The following is a 14909-nucleotide window of genomic DNA, read 5'->3' on the forward strand; positions in this document are numbered from 1 at the left end:
TGGAGCTAGTGCAACCTTAAAAGAGTCATATACAGTACCAGTCAAAAGTTTGGACATACCTACTCATTCAAGGGTTTTTTATTTTTTTTATTTTTTTACTATTTTCTACATTGTAGAATAATAGTGAAGACATAAACTATGAAATAACACATATGGAATCATGTAGTAACCAAAAAATATTTGAGATTCCTCCAAGTAGCCACCCTTTGACTTGATGACAGCTTTGCACACTTGGCATTCTCTCAACCAGCTTCATGAGGTAGTCACCTGGAATGCTTTTCCAACCGTCTTCAAGGAGTTCCCACATGCTGAGCACTTGTTGGCTGCTTTTCCTTCACTCTGTGGTCCAACTCATCCCGAACCATCTCAATTGGGTTGAGGTCAGGTGATTGTGGAGGCCAGGTCGTCTGATGCAGCACTCCATCACTCTCTTTGTTGGTCAAATAGCCCTTACACAGCCTGGAGGTGTCTTGGGTCATTGTCCTGTGAAAAAACAAATGATAGTCCCACTACGTGCAAACCAGATGGGATGGCGTATCGCAGCAGAAAGCTGTGGTAGTCATGCTGGTTAAGTGTTTCTTGAATTCAAAATAAATCACAGTGTCACCAGCAAAGCACCATCACACCACCTCCATGCTTCACGGTGGGAACCATACATGCGGAGATCATCCATTCACCTACTCTGCGTCTCACAAAGACACAGCGTTTAGAACCTAAAATCTCTAATTTGGACCAGACCAAAAGACAGATTTCCACCGGTCTAATGTCCATTGCTTGTGTTTCTTGGCCCAAGCAAGTCTCTTCTTATTGGTGTTCTTTAGTATTGGTTTCTTTGCAGCAATTCGACCACGAAGGCCTGATTCACGCAGTCTCCTCTGAACAGTTGATGTTGAGATGTGTCTGTTACTTGAACTCTGTGAAGCATTTATTTGGGTTGCAATCTGAGGTGCAGTTAACTCTAATGAACGTAATCTCTGCAGCAGAGGTAACTCTAGGTCTTCCTTTTTCAGTTTCATCATAGCATTTGATGGTTTTTGTGACTGCACTTCAAGAAACTTTCAGTTCTTGAAATGTTCCGGATTGACTGACCTTCATGTCTTAAAGTAATGATGGACTGTCGTTTCTCTTATTTGAGCTGTTCTTGCCATAATATGGACTTGGTCTTTTACCAAATAGGGCTATCTTCTATACAACCCCCTACCTTGTCACAACACAACTGATTGGCTCAAATTCCACAAGTTAACTTTTAACAAGGCACACCTGTTAAATGAAATGTGTTCCAGGTGACTACCTCATGAAGCTGGTTGAGAGAATGCCAAGAGTGTGCAAAGCTGTCATCAAGGCAAAGGGTGGCTACTTTTAAGAATCTCAAATGTAAAATATATTTCGATTTGTTTAACACTGTTTTGGTTACTACATGATTCCATATGTGTTATTTCATAGTTTTGATGTATTCACTATTATTCTACAATGTAGAAAATAGTACAAATAAAGAAAAACCCTGGAATGAGTAGGTGTGTCCAAACTTTTGACTGGTACTGTATATGGAAATATGATTCCATAGGCCTTCCCTCACTCCTCTAACTGCAGTGTTGCATTTGTGTGTGAAAAATGCACGCTCTCCTCGGGATAAATGCGCAAGAATATATTACTTTTAATAATGTATATTATCCCATTCTTCAGAAATGGGCTAGCCAACTCTGAGCTGTTGAATATTTAGCCTGGTGCCGGAGGTTCTTTGTCTTCAGCACTGGTTATGCATCATTCCCAAAATGTCAGCTCACAAAAGATCTGATGATACCTGTAAATCAGGGATGTCAGTTAGTTTGGCCATTTTTATTAACGCAAACATCAGGAGAAGGGTTAAACGTCAGTGTGAAGAAAAACTGAAATAGAAAGAGAAACACTTCTGCTTACACGGTGGTGACCCGTCATTCAGTGCAGGTGGGGCAGAGCCTGTTTTGCTTGTTATTTTGGCATTAATACATATCTGTTTGCAAACAATGTAAATATATATATATATCATTGAGTTAATAAAGGTGCATAACAAACATGGTCTCTTTTTTGTTTTCTTGAGTAAGGCAGCTCCAAAATGCAGATGTTCCAGCCTAGCTCAGTGCTTTCTGTGGCAGTGGGGCAAGCCAGAAAATACGGAGCGTTGCACTGTGATTGGCTTAGTGTTCTGTCACTCATGAGGACACTAAGTCACTGCCAAGTCTAAGGGTAGAGCTCGAAAATGAAATTCCCTTGAGTGCTGCCATAGAGTTACATTAGAAGTGTCCATCCAAGAAGGCTCAAGGTCATTGGACACAGATAAAAGGACGTCAAATCACGTTATATCTACAGTAGCTTTGATCATACTGATCATACAACATCATACTTTCAAAATCTTAGCTAGCAGTCATCATGAATCAAGTCGACAATCTACTGGCAAATAATTTTTAATCCTTGTCATATGAAGAGAAATAATGAAGAGAAATGTTAGATAAAATGCATCGGTGCTCATCAGCCATTGGACATAAAGGCTTACACAACAAGTTGGAAATCGCAAATTCAACAATGAGTGGTTTGGAAGGAATCAGTGGCTAACTGCAAGCATTACAAAGCAATCACTAGCCTGCTATTCAGTGGAGTGGGTGTGGTCCCAAATCTAAGATTAAGGGTCTCTTTTCGTAGTTTAAAATTATAAACATTCAACATTGGTCATACTGTCAATGAAGCATGATTTGTGCCGCGCTCAAAACAACTATTAACTCGGAACGGTAAAATCTGACTTTAGTTAGTTCAAGACAACTGGGAACTCGGGAAAAAGGAGCTACGACTGGGAAAATACGTTTGGAACTTTCATCCAACTCTGAATTGTAAATCGGGAACTCTGGCCTATTTCTAGAGCTAACACCCGAAGATCACTGACGTCATCATGATTCAACCTTTTTTCCCCCTGAGTTCCCAGTTGTCTTGAAAGCACCATAAATCCAGAGAATGCCAGACTTTAATGACAAAGTTTCACCTCTTAATTTCGCCTACTGTTCTGACTTGGTGGTGCACATGTATCCTATAACCTGTTTTTGAGAAATGTAAGAGCTTTCATTGTCTGCTTACAGTGGGGAGAACAAGTATTTGATACACTGCCGATTTTGCAGGTTTTCCTACTTACAAAGCATGTAGAGGTCTGTAATTTTTATCATAGGTACACTTCAACTGTGAGAGACGGAATCTAAAACAAAAATCCAGAAAATCACATTGTATGATTTTTAAGTAATTCATTTGCATTTTATTGCATGACATAAGTATTTGATCACCTACCAACCAGTAAGAATTCCAGCTCTCACAGACCTGTTAGTTTTTCTTTAAGAAGCCCTCCTGTTCTCCACTCATTACCTGTATTAACTGCACCTGTTTGAACTCGTTACCTGTATAAAAGACACCTGTCCACACACTCAATCAAACAGACTCCAACCTCTCCACAATGGCCAAGACCAGAGAGCTGTGTAAGGACATCAGGGATAAAATTGTAGACCTGCACAAGGCTGGGATGGGCTACAGGACAATAGGCAAGCAGCTTGGTGAGAAGGCAACAACTGTTGGCGCAATTATTAGAAAATAGAAGAAAATAGAAGAAGTTCAAGATGATGGTCAATCACCCTCGGTCTGGGGCTCCATGCAAGATCTCACCTCGTGGGGCATCAATGATCATGAGGAAGGTGAGGGATCAGCCCAGAACTACACGGCAGGACCTGGTCAATGACCTGAAGAGAGCTGGGACCACAGTCTCAAAGAAAACCATTAGTAACACACTACGCCGTCATGGATTAAAATCCTGCAGCGCACACAAGGTCCCCCTGCTCAAGCAGGCGCATTTCCAGGCCCGTCTGAAGTTTGCCAATGACCATCTGGATGATCCAGAGGAGGAATGGGAGAAGGTCATGTGGTCTGATGATTCAAAAATAGAGCTTTTTGGTCTAAACTCCACTCGCCGTGTTTGGAGGAAGAAGAAGGATGAGTACAACCCCAAGAACACCATCCCAACCGTGAAGCATGGAGGTGGAAACATCATTCTTTGGGGATGCTTTTCTGCAAAGGGGACAGGACGACTGCACCGTATTGAGGGGAGGATGGATGGGGCCATGTATTGCGAGATCTTAGCCAACAACCTCCTTCCCTCAGTAAGAGCATTGATGATGGGTCGTGGCTGGGTCTTCCAGCATGACAACGACCCGAAACACACAGCCAGGGCAACTAAGGAGTGGCTCCGTAAGAAGTATCTCAAGGTCCTGGAGTGGCCTAGCCAGTCTCCAGACCTAAACCCAATAGAAAATCTTTGGAGGGAGCTGAAAGTCCGTATTGCCCAGCGACAGCCCCGAAACCGGAAGGATCTGGAGAAGGTCTGTATGGAGGAGTGGGCCAAAATCCCTGCTGCAGTGTGTGCAAACCTGGTCAAGAACTACAGGAAACGTATGATCTCTGTAATTGCAAACAAAGGATTCTGTACCAAATATTAAGTTCTGCTTTTCTGATGTATCAAATACTTATGTCATGCAATAAAATGCTAATTAATTACTTAAAAATCATACAATGTGATTTTCTGGATTTTTGTTTTAGATTCCATCTCTCACAGTTGAAGTGTACCTATGATAAAAATTACAGACCTCTACATGCTTTTTAAGTAGGAAAATCTGCAAAATCGGCAGTGTATCAAATACTTGTTCTCCCCACTGTATATGTCCCCTTTATTTATCCTACGGTTCTGACTTGGTGTACAGGGAGAACACTGTAAGAATGGCCCATGTTCTGAATTCTGTCGTTGTACATTTCAAACGTGCTGAACAAATAGTTATATTGACTACGTCCGTCCGAGCTCGCTCATAAATGTCTTATCGAAATTATGGATTGCCTCTTATCCGTTTGTCGTCCCCTTATGCCATAGTTTGTACATCTCAATTGTCAGTAGAAACCACATTTGGTTAAGCAAGTCAATTGCCTCTTATCGTCCCCTTATGCCATAGTTTGTACATCTCAATTGTCAGTAGAAACCACATTTGTTTAAGCAAGTAAACCATATCAGCTATGTTTTTTTTAAAGGCAGTAAATGAGGCTGAATGAACTGTTTCACTGGCAGACAAGGCTCCACTGATAGCCAGGTGTAGCAGTGGTGTAGTGCAATTCATGTATTGTTTAGTGTTGTGTTGTGTAGTGGCTTTGCTGGCATGCATCCCACATTTTTTTGCCCCACCAAGATTTACATGCTAAAATTGCCACTGTATTCACACCCCATGACTTATACCACATTTTGTTGTTACAGCCCAAATTCAAAATAAAAATATTCTTACCAATCTACACACAATACCACATAATGACAAAGTGAAAACATGTTATTTTTTATATTTGCAAATGTACTACAAATGAAATACAGAAATCTCATTTACATAAGTATTCACACCCCTGAATCAATACTTTGTAATCGCCGCACATTTGGCAGCGATTACAGCTTTGAGTCGTCTTGGGTATGTATCAGCTTTGCACATCTGGATTTGGGGATTTTCTCCCATTCTTCATTGCAGATTTTCTCAAGCATTGTTAAGTTAGATTGTAAGCAGATTCTCAATGGAATTAGCTGGGCCACTCAAGGACTTTCACATTCTTGTTCTGAAGCCATTCCAGCGTTGCTTTGGCTGTATGTTTGCGGTCATTGTCCTGTTGGAACGTAAATCTTGGAAATCTATGGACAGTTCCATGGACTTCATGGTATAGCTTCTGCGCTGACATGCACTGTCAACTGTGGACCCTCATATAGGCAGGTGTGTATCTTTCTTAATCCTGTCCAATTCAATTGAATTGGCCACAGGTGGTCCAATCAACTTGTATGGACAGCTCAAGGACGATCAAAGGAAATTGGATGCACCTGAGCTCAATTTGGAGTGTAATAGCAAAGGGGTGTGAATACTTATGTAAATTAGATATATATGTGTTTCATTTTCAATAAATTTGCACAAATCTCAAAAAACATGTTTTCACTTTGTCATTATGGGGTATTGTGTGTAGATGGGTGAGAAAAATATATATAATTCATTTTGAATTCAGACTAACACAAAAAAATGTGGAATTAGTCAAGGAGTACGAATAATTTCTGAAGGCACTGTATGTAAAAAGCTCATTCATGTTAGGCGCACAAATGGGGCCGCAATAAATCAGATCGGGACCGCATGTTTGACACTACTGCTGTAAATAGGGGCTGTTGATTTAGCTTTGTTTCTTCAGTGTTTAGGTGCTGAGTAGACCTGTCGTAAAGGTGGAGCTGTCGGTGAGGCCCCGTCTCTGGTCTTTTTGTCTGTTCTTGGTCTTTTGTCTGACCTGCCGGGAGGCTTCCCTTCCTGTTCCTCCCAGGCTGTCTGTCTATCCTGGCTGTCTGTGTCCTGGCTCCTGGCTGGGCTTTGAGGCAGCTGTGCTGATAAACCTGCAGGATTAAGAGGCCTGTTCAACCTGCACAGCACACGCTCACAAAGGATTAGAGGGACAGGAGCCACTCTGTCCTTTAGCACTACCACAGTCCCTCAGGGACAGAGAGGGGAGATAATGGGGGTCGGTGAAAAGGGGAAGGCTCTCTCATTAGAGCGGTCACCCCATTACATTGACTGCATAACACTATTGGTAATAAAGATGCTAAGTAAATGTAGAGGGTGAAAGTGTTCCAGTATGTTATCAAATACATGCCCTTTAATTTACAGCACATAAAGTATGTACACAATTTTTATGTTGTGTGTAAATAAACAGAAGGTGACCTCTGTTGGATAAAAGTTGCAACTGCATCCCATGAGAAGGGCACAGTCAATGAATTAACATTTATTTGGTAAATGTCCCTCCCATGAGGTTGACAAGTGAATTGCTTCTTATGACAGGTAGGCAGTAGCTGGTTTTATCCATTGGCTTGTGGTATAAAGTGATGAAGGACACCGTGACTCAATACACAATACTTCAATTCACATTTTAATGTTTAAAATGCAATATAAATTAGGTTGATCATTTGAAATCTACAGTGCGTTCAGAGATTAAAAAATAAAAAAATAAATCACTGTGATGTGAGCAATACACATAACCATATTCCAGGTATATTCCAGTACAAACCCAAGCATGTATCTTGCAAATGAATAAATATATGCATTGACTTTGTTCTTTTGATTGGCCCAAAACCAATCACCAGCACTATAGAATGACTCCCCTCAGTTTCCAACAATTAGCGAATACATTACAATTTCTGAAATAACCTTTCTGGAAAAAGAAAAAAATGCTTTCAAAATAGTATGAAGTATGACAACCTGATAGTGAATGAAACTGACATGTAAATGTATGTGCCAAATACTGTTTGGCATTGTGTTAACAAAATTTAAGGAACTGAAAATATGGATTCCACTAATAGAAACTCTTACAGACTGAAATCGTTAACACAAAAAGACATGAAAGAAGTGCAACCCTACACAACTAAACGTTCAGTTGTTCAAACAAGCATGCAAAAGCCACGCAAACAAAACATCACTTGATAGACAACTTAAGAACACCTATGTGAGAATGCTCTTCATTGACTACAGCTCAGCGTTCAACACCAATAGTGCCCCTCAAAGCTCATCAATAAGCTAAGGACCCTGGGACTAAACACCTCCCTCTGCAACTGGATCCTGGACTTCCTGATGGGCAACCCTCCAGGTGGTAAGGGTAGGTAACAACACATCCGCCACGCTGATCCTCAACACAGGGGCCCCTCAGTGGTGCGTGCTCGGTCCCCTCCTGTACTCCCTGTTCACTCATGACTGCACGACCAGGCACGACTCCAACACCATCATTAAGTTTGCCGATGAGTTTGCTGATCAGCGACAACGATGAGACAGCCTATAGGGAGGTCAGAGATCTGGCCGTGTGGTGCCAGGACACCACCTCTCCCTCAACGTGATCAAGTCAAAGAAGATGATTGTGGACTACAGGAAAAAGAGGACCGAGCACGCCCCCATTCTCATTGACGGGGCTGCAGTGGAGCAGGTTGAGAGCTTCAAGTTCCTCGTTGTCCACATCACCAACAAACTAACATGGTCCAAGCACACCAAGACAGTCGTGAAGAGGGCACGACAAAACCTATTCCCCCTCAGGAGACTGAAAAGATTTGTCATGGGTCCTCAGATTGTCAAAAGGTTCTACAGTTGCACCATCGAGAGCATCCTGACTGGTTGCATCACTGCCTGGTATGGCAACTGCTCGGCCTCCGACCACAAGGCACTACAGAGGGTAGTGTGTACGGCTCAGTACATCACTGGGGCCAAGCTTCCTGCCCCCCCCCCCCCCCCCCCTCTTTTACACTGCTGCTACTCTCTGTTGTCATCTATGTATAGTCACTTTAATAACTCTACCTACATGTACATATTACCTCAACTAACCGATGAGCACATACCTACATTCACATTGACTCTGTACCGGTACCCTGTATATAGTCTCGCTATTGTTATTTTACTGCTGCTCTTTAATTACTTGTTACTTTTATTTCTTATTCTTATCCGTATTTTTTTTTCAACTGCATTGTTGGTTAGGGACTCGTAAGTAAGCATTTCACTGTAAGGACTACACCTGTTGTATTTGGTGCATGTGACTAATAAAATGTGATTTGAAGTCACTAAAACCACTAATGGTGGTTATAATCTCTAAAGGCATGGGATAGTTGACTTCCCAGTAGCTACCAGGCAGTGAGGGCACTATCTCACATTTCAGGGCAGAGTTACAGTAGGAATTTTATGAGTCATGTGTAATGCGAATCAATAGCAGAAATATTCTCCCCTCCCACAGAGAAAGAGATGCTGTCTTAAAATAACACTGACCAGATCTCAGGATATCACTTCTGAATGTCTCTTACCTGTGGTGAATCACGTGTAACAGCATCAGACCGCACCAAGAGCTGTGCTAGACCTGTACGAATTAAAAAACACTCAACACGGAATATGCCACTTTCTGTCCAGTAGCAACTCATCAGGGGCCAAACTATCAACATTCAGTAAGGAGGGATTTAAAAGGAGGGACAGAAAAGTAATAATAAAAATGGTGCCACGGATAAAAACGTCTTCTTTGAAACAGAATCCTCAATCCTCAAAAGATGGAATGTTCCATCACCTGAGAGAAAGGACGAAAAACAGAAGACTGAAAGAAAGTACCAAGCAGGATGCTGCTGCAGTCCGGTTTGGGGGACAACATCAAACGCTATAGTCCAGCTCTGCATTCAGCGTTGTGTACATCTCATAGATGGCATCCACAGTTGCCGTGAAATTGATGAGGAACTGGCGTACACTAGCCATGCAGTCCTCCTCTGTGACCTCTTGACCTTTTGACAGGGCCTTGATAAAGTCTGACTTGTAGGGTGCTGCAAGCAACGCCGCCTGGAGTGGACAAGGGGAAATACAGTTGTGTGTGTGTACTCAAATACGTGTGTATTTGACTACATGTTATTTAAATACTTATTTTCTGTGTATTTGAATATTTTCTAATTATAGGACCTGAATCAACTACTTATATTGGAAGTATTTGAAAGTATTATCAAATAATTTCGCAAACACTTTACTTGACATCCAACGTCATAACACATTATGACCAATATTACATCTAAGCTGCGGGTTTAGAAAAAATATCAGCCCTCGCAGAGAAGCACCAGATTGAACTTCACTTAATTTTGTATTGTTTTCCCCTTTAGTTAACACTATCAATGTTTTGCTCTACTGTGGGAATTTTGGTCAAATCAAAGCAATATTAGCCACTTTTAATGTAACATACCAAAACAAAGACGAACTATGCAAGTTTTAGTATGCAAAAACTAACTGTGCAAGAGATGGTCATGTGGGCAGAGTGCATTGGAGTAGGATTCTATTGCAGTGACAGGCACTACTCAGGCCCCTACTCTACACAGAACGGTGCACCATAACCAATCAGAGCTGCAGTAGGCCTATAAACAGCCATTTCCATATATGGATCTGTGACATTCACTTTGAACTGGATTGTGTTTATAGCAAAAGCCGCCACGAGTAGATGAGCTTGTTTTGGTATCAAAGCGAGAGCTGCATGCGCACATTTGTTCATATTCTTTGTTAGTTAGTGAGTTATTAGCCCAGTTATAGTCAACAATGGGGGAGTGATTGCTTCCTACAAGAGCACAAAATATGTGCATTTCTAGCCATCTTTGAAAAACTAGTCAGGTAAATGGGTAGTGTTGTATTTTGAATAAGCTAAATAGACAATAGGTAGAGGGTAGTATAATTTGTCTGATTCTCTCTAATAATGGTATAGTAATAATATATATTTTTTTAAATTAAAAGTGGTTTCTTGTATCAAACATCACATTTTCAGTCACCTCCTTGTCTGAAGGATAAACAGGTTAATGTCAAGCCCTGCATTTTCTCATGGAATGTAGGCCTACATTGAACACCACACACTGGCTGCTACTTTAGGCTGAATGGTAGAACAGCTATTTCCATGTTAAAATGTTATGGGATGCATTTGTCTCCATTGTTTTTGATGGTAGGCCACTCTGGTAGGCCTACATTATGATCAAATAGCCACAGCAGTCTACTTGGCCACTGTGCGTTGGGCCAGTAACCGAAAGGTTGCTGGTTCGAAACCCCGAGCTGACAAGGTAAAAATCTGTCGTTCTGCCCCTGAGCAAGGCAGTTAACCCACTGTTCGCCGGGCGCCGAAGACGTGGATGTCGATTATGGCAGCCCCCCGCACCTCTCTGATTCAGAGGGGTTGGGTTAAATGTGGAAGACATATTTCAGTTGAATGCATTCAGTTGTACAACTGACGAGGTATCCCCCTTTCCGTTTCCCTAAACGCGTGCCGGAAGTTGCACAGAATTTTCTCAATGTTCAAGTTTGCGCTCAGCAGACCTAAAATTTGCTCAGTGCCTAATTTTTTTGGGAGGGAACATTGGTTATGACACGATCATAACCATGTCATAATATGTCATAACAGCTGACATAACTTGTCATAATATGGTCATAACACTGTCATATATTTAGGACTGTTGTGACATATATTGCGTTATTTTATGGCTGGTTATGACACCTACATAAGAATGTCAAAACCCACAAAACCTACCACACAAGGCAAAACAGTTCATTACACCGTAGCCTACTTGTCAACAGTATGTTTATGTTATTTAAACATTTTCTGATATTGACAGTATTAAATTATCATTGTAATTGCACACACAATGATGTCAGACATGCACCTACCCAAATGCTCTGTTCCGGATGACAGGGATGATTTCAGGAGCAGGACAAGGCACCCTCTTGGTGACTGACGACTGACATAAGGGCATGTACGTGATAACCGTATAAGCCAGATAGGCCTATGATGGTCATAATCCTTGACAGTGTCATAAAGTGTATTTTCTTAGTCCAAATGACACAGGATGGTCATGATGCTTTATGACAGTGTCAACTTATTTAAAATACAACAAAGGACTTAAGGAACAAACTTTCAAATGAAAGGAAACTTCTTGGTAGGGAAAAAATACATTTAAAGAATTGTGAGTTTTCACACTCTTATGTAGGTGTCATAACCAGCCACAAAATAATGCAATATAAGTCACAACAGGTGTAAATATATGGGTCATGACAGTGTTATGACCATATTATGACAGGTAATGACAAGTTATGTCAGTTATGACATTATGACATGGCTATGACCGTGTCAGAAAGTGTTATGACGCTGGGTGTCAAGTAAAGGGTTACCATAATTTCCTATAAATAGCCTACTATTTGAAAGTATTTTCAAGTACTTCATTCAAATATTAGTTTACAGTTGAGTAATTTAGCAGACGCTCTTATCTAGAGCGACTTACAGTTAGTGCATTCATCTTAAGATAGCTCGGTGGGACAACAACATATCGCAGTTGTATTAAGTACATTTTTCTCAATAAAGAAGTTATCAGCAAAGTCATTACTAGTAGGAAAATATGTGCCTTTTGTGTGTGTGTGGGGGGGGGGGGGGGGGGGGGTAAGACAGATGTATTATTTAAGATACACTCTTCTTTGAAGAGATAAGGTTTCAGATGTTTTCGAAAGATTGTATATTTTCAAATACCTGGGTTAATGCATGGGAGTGTATTTGAGTCAGTGTATTTGAGTATTGTCAAATATATTCCAAGTGTATTTCCAAATACATTCCCATATTCAACTACTTGTCTTTTCAAATAAAACTTTTCTAAATACTTACTTCCAAATGTCTTTGAAAGTAATACCCTAAATAGTATTTGAACCCAGGTATGTTACATAGTTAGTACACCTTCACTGAGCAGTTCATACACATTCAAATTCAATTATGTAGTTTTCAGTTATTATATTTATAAATGTTTTACTTTGGGTGAATGAAGTTCAATATGAAAGCAATACACTCAGAGGTGCTTGAGAACCAGGGTTAAGTAGAAAACCTGGTTATGGGTCAAAGGAGGTCAAGACTATGCTACCACATTACTTTAGTCACATGGTCTTACCTTAAAGATCTTCTGCACGAGCCAGCTGTGGTATTTCTTCAGGGCCTGGTCGTAGGCTTTGGTGATGTTAACACGGATGAGGTTAGGGTTGTTCTCGTCTTTCTCTCCGTCTGCCAAGCTCTGCAGCAGGACCTGGATGAAACAGAGGACTCTGTGGGAGAGGACAATCAGCTTAACTCACCTGATTTCAGTCCCACCATTATTCATGAAGTGTAGATCTCTATATAGACATAAGCACACCATTTCACGGCCTTTAGGCAGTACAAACCTCTGATTAACACATTCAGATGTGATGATTCTGAGCTCACCTCTTCAGCCACATTAGGGCCAAGGTGGCTCCCACTTTGGGCCACTCTGTGCCATGTGTCTCCTTCTCTGCCTCCACTATCTGCTGTAGAGTTGCATACTTGGCAGGGTCCTTGTCAAACACACCTCGGATTTTCTGGAAGGAAAATATTATCATCCAAATGTAAAGGCTTAGGCATTAGTTATAGACGTAAGTTGCAGTAGGGTTACACACAAGGCACAATTACAGTGTGTGGAAAACATGCTTACTGTTATATTGCCACTGATGTCTGATTTGATAGGAGCAAATAGTTTTGGAAAGAAGGAGAGGAATGAAACATTGAATTGAAATGCAACCAAGCAGTTGTGAGTATATGCAGAATCAGCATCTTGGACGTAGCTGGACACCTTCTTGGGGGGAGGAAAGAATAGAAATTGAATTTTTCTCCCACAATGCTTATGGGAATTCTATGATTGTTTCTTGTTGGGCAATCAATAGAGAAAAGGGTCCATTCATATAATCTGAAGTCACGAGGAGGTCAATGCAGTGTGTAGTGTGGGAGGAAAGAGAGGGGCTACAGCAGCTCCATACAAACCCACATTCACATGGTTCCTCTTGCGCTGGGGTTTCACTCCTTTGGTTTCACTACCTTAATACAATACCTTCCTTGGTTTTAAAATCAGATTCGTAAACTTTATGGCTAGACTATTCATTGAAATTTCCAAGATGTCAAAACAACATTGTGCAAGGTTGTTACAACAGGCCCATTTAAATCCCAAGATGAGCCTATGATTGAGCCATCCACAAAGATTGTTTATTTGCAGCTCATTCAAAATTCCATAACCGGTTATTATGGTACTTCATTAGTATGGATGATGGTAATCTTTGCAAGTCTGACATTGACCAAGTAATTATAACGCTGTACTCACAGCGTTATAATTTTGTCACACAACACAATGCCACGGATGTCTCAAGTTTTGAGGGAGTGTGCAATTGGCATGCTGACTGCAGGAATGTCCACCAGGGACTCCGAATCACGGCCAGTTGTGATACAGCCTGGACCCGAACCAGGGTGTCTGTCGTGACGCCTCTAGCACTGAGATGTAGTGCCTTAGAACTGTTTTGAAACCTCCATCTTGGGACTCCCCTTCCATTGTATAAAATATTTTGGAAGCTATAGAAATCCATTTATTCATGTCTACATTTGTTTTTGCAACATTTATTCTACTACAGACACCTTAATGCATACTTTTATATGTGAACTAAACGTGTTTTACTTAAAGTATAACTTCTATAAAGTTCTAATGTTACTGCCCCCACACAATACTTTAATAGCCTACATTAAACATTTAAATGAAATACTGTAGAGCTCCATTCATTCCTATGGAAGACTGCTTTTCTGAGGAGTGCCAATAAACCCTCTTATTGGCCATTACATAGCATCAGCAATCCAAGGTTTATATACATAGCTCGATCTAACTCTTCCGAGTAGGTTAACAAGTCAGAAATTCCGACATGACATGAACATGGCATATCAAACCTGTGTTTTGTTAAGACTAAATAACAATGTAAGTTTAGTTTATTTCAAAATGTCGTTAAGACAACCATGGATAGTGAGACAGAAAGAGAATGAAGCGACGATATTTTCTAGACAAAGGTATCGTTGAAGGCGAGACAGCTTAAGCAACTACAATTTCATGAAGACCTAGGATAGGCAGGTGGTCTACTCACCAAAAAAGGTGGAAGATATGCCACTGACTCCAGAAACAACTTTGTATTCACTGCGTTGTCGGCTGGAAGATTTCCGAATTGGTTATCCATTAATAGTGCCATCGTTTTCTGAAATAATACGACTAACCTGAATGATATCAATTGCTTTCTTCCGTGTTCACTGTGCAAGGGAACTGAACTGTATACTTTGGCAAGGCGCACCAAGTTGGCGTGGGAGTGCTTCTCACTTTACGTTCATTCAAGAGTTTAAAAAATAATAATAATAACATGTTTGAATGAAATACGCGAATGGCATGTCACGTTTAGACACGGAACACACCTGTGATTTATTCAGTGGGCAACGCTACTGTACAAAACATTACTCTTTGATAAAAT

General features: G+C 40.9%; 1 protein-coding gene across 1 annotated transcript; it reads right to left on the reverse strand.

The window, feature by feature from the left end:
- Positions 1 to 6963: 6963 nt before the first annotated feature.
- Positions 6964 to 14724, reverse strand: LOC139543855 (glycolipid transfer protein-like). Its single transcript, XM_071350338.1, has 4 exons — positions 14535 to 14724; positions 12826 to 12959; positions 12518 to 12668; positions 6964 to 9407 (listed from the first exon to the last, which is right to left on the reverse strand). The coding sequence occupies exons 1-4, from the start codon at positions 14634 to 14636 to the stop codon at positions 9225 to 9227; spliced, it is 570 nt and encodes a 189-aa protein (XP_071206439.1). The 5' UTR covers positions 14637 to 14724; the 3' UTR covers positions 6964 to 9224.
- Positions 14725 to 14909: the final 185 nt, after the last annotated feature.

This window comes from Salvelinus alpinus, chromosome 18 (genome assembly GCF_045679555.1).
Source record: "Salvelinus alpinus chromosome 18, SLU_Salpinus.1, whole genome shotgun sequence".
Classification (NCBI taxonomy): domain Eukaryota; kingdom Metazoa; phylum Chordata; class Actinopteri; order Salmoniformes; family Salmonidae; genus Salvelinus; species Salvelinus alpinus.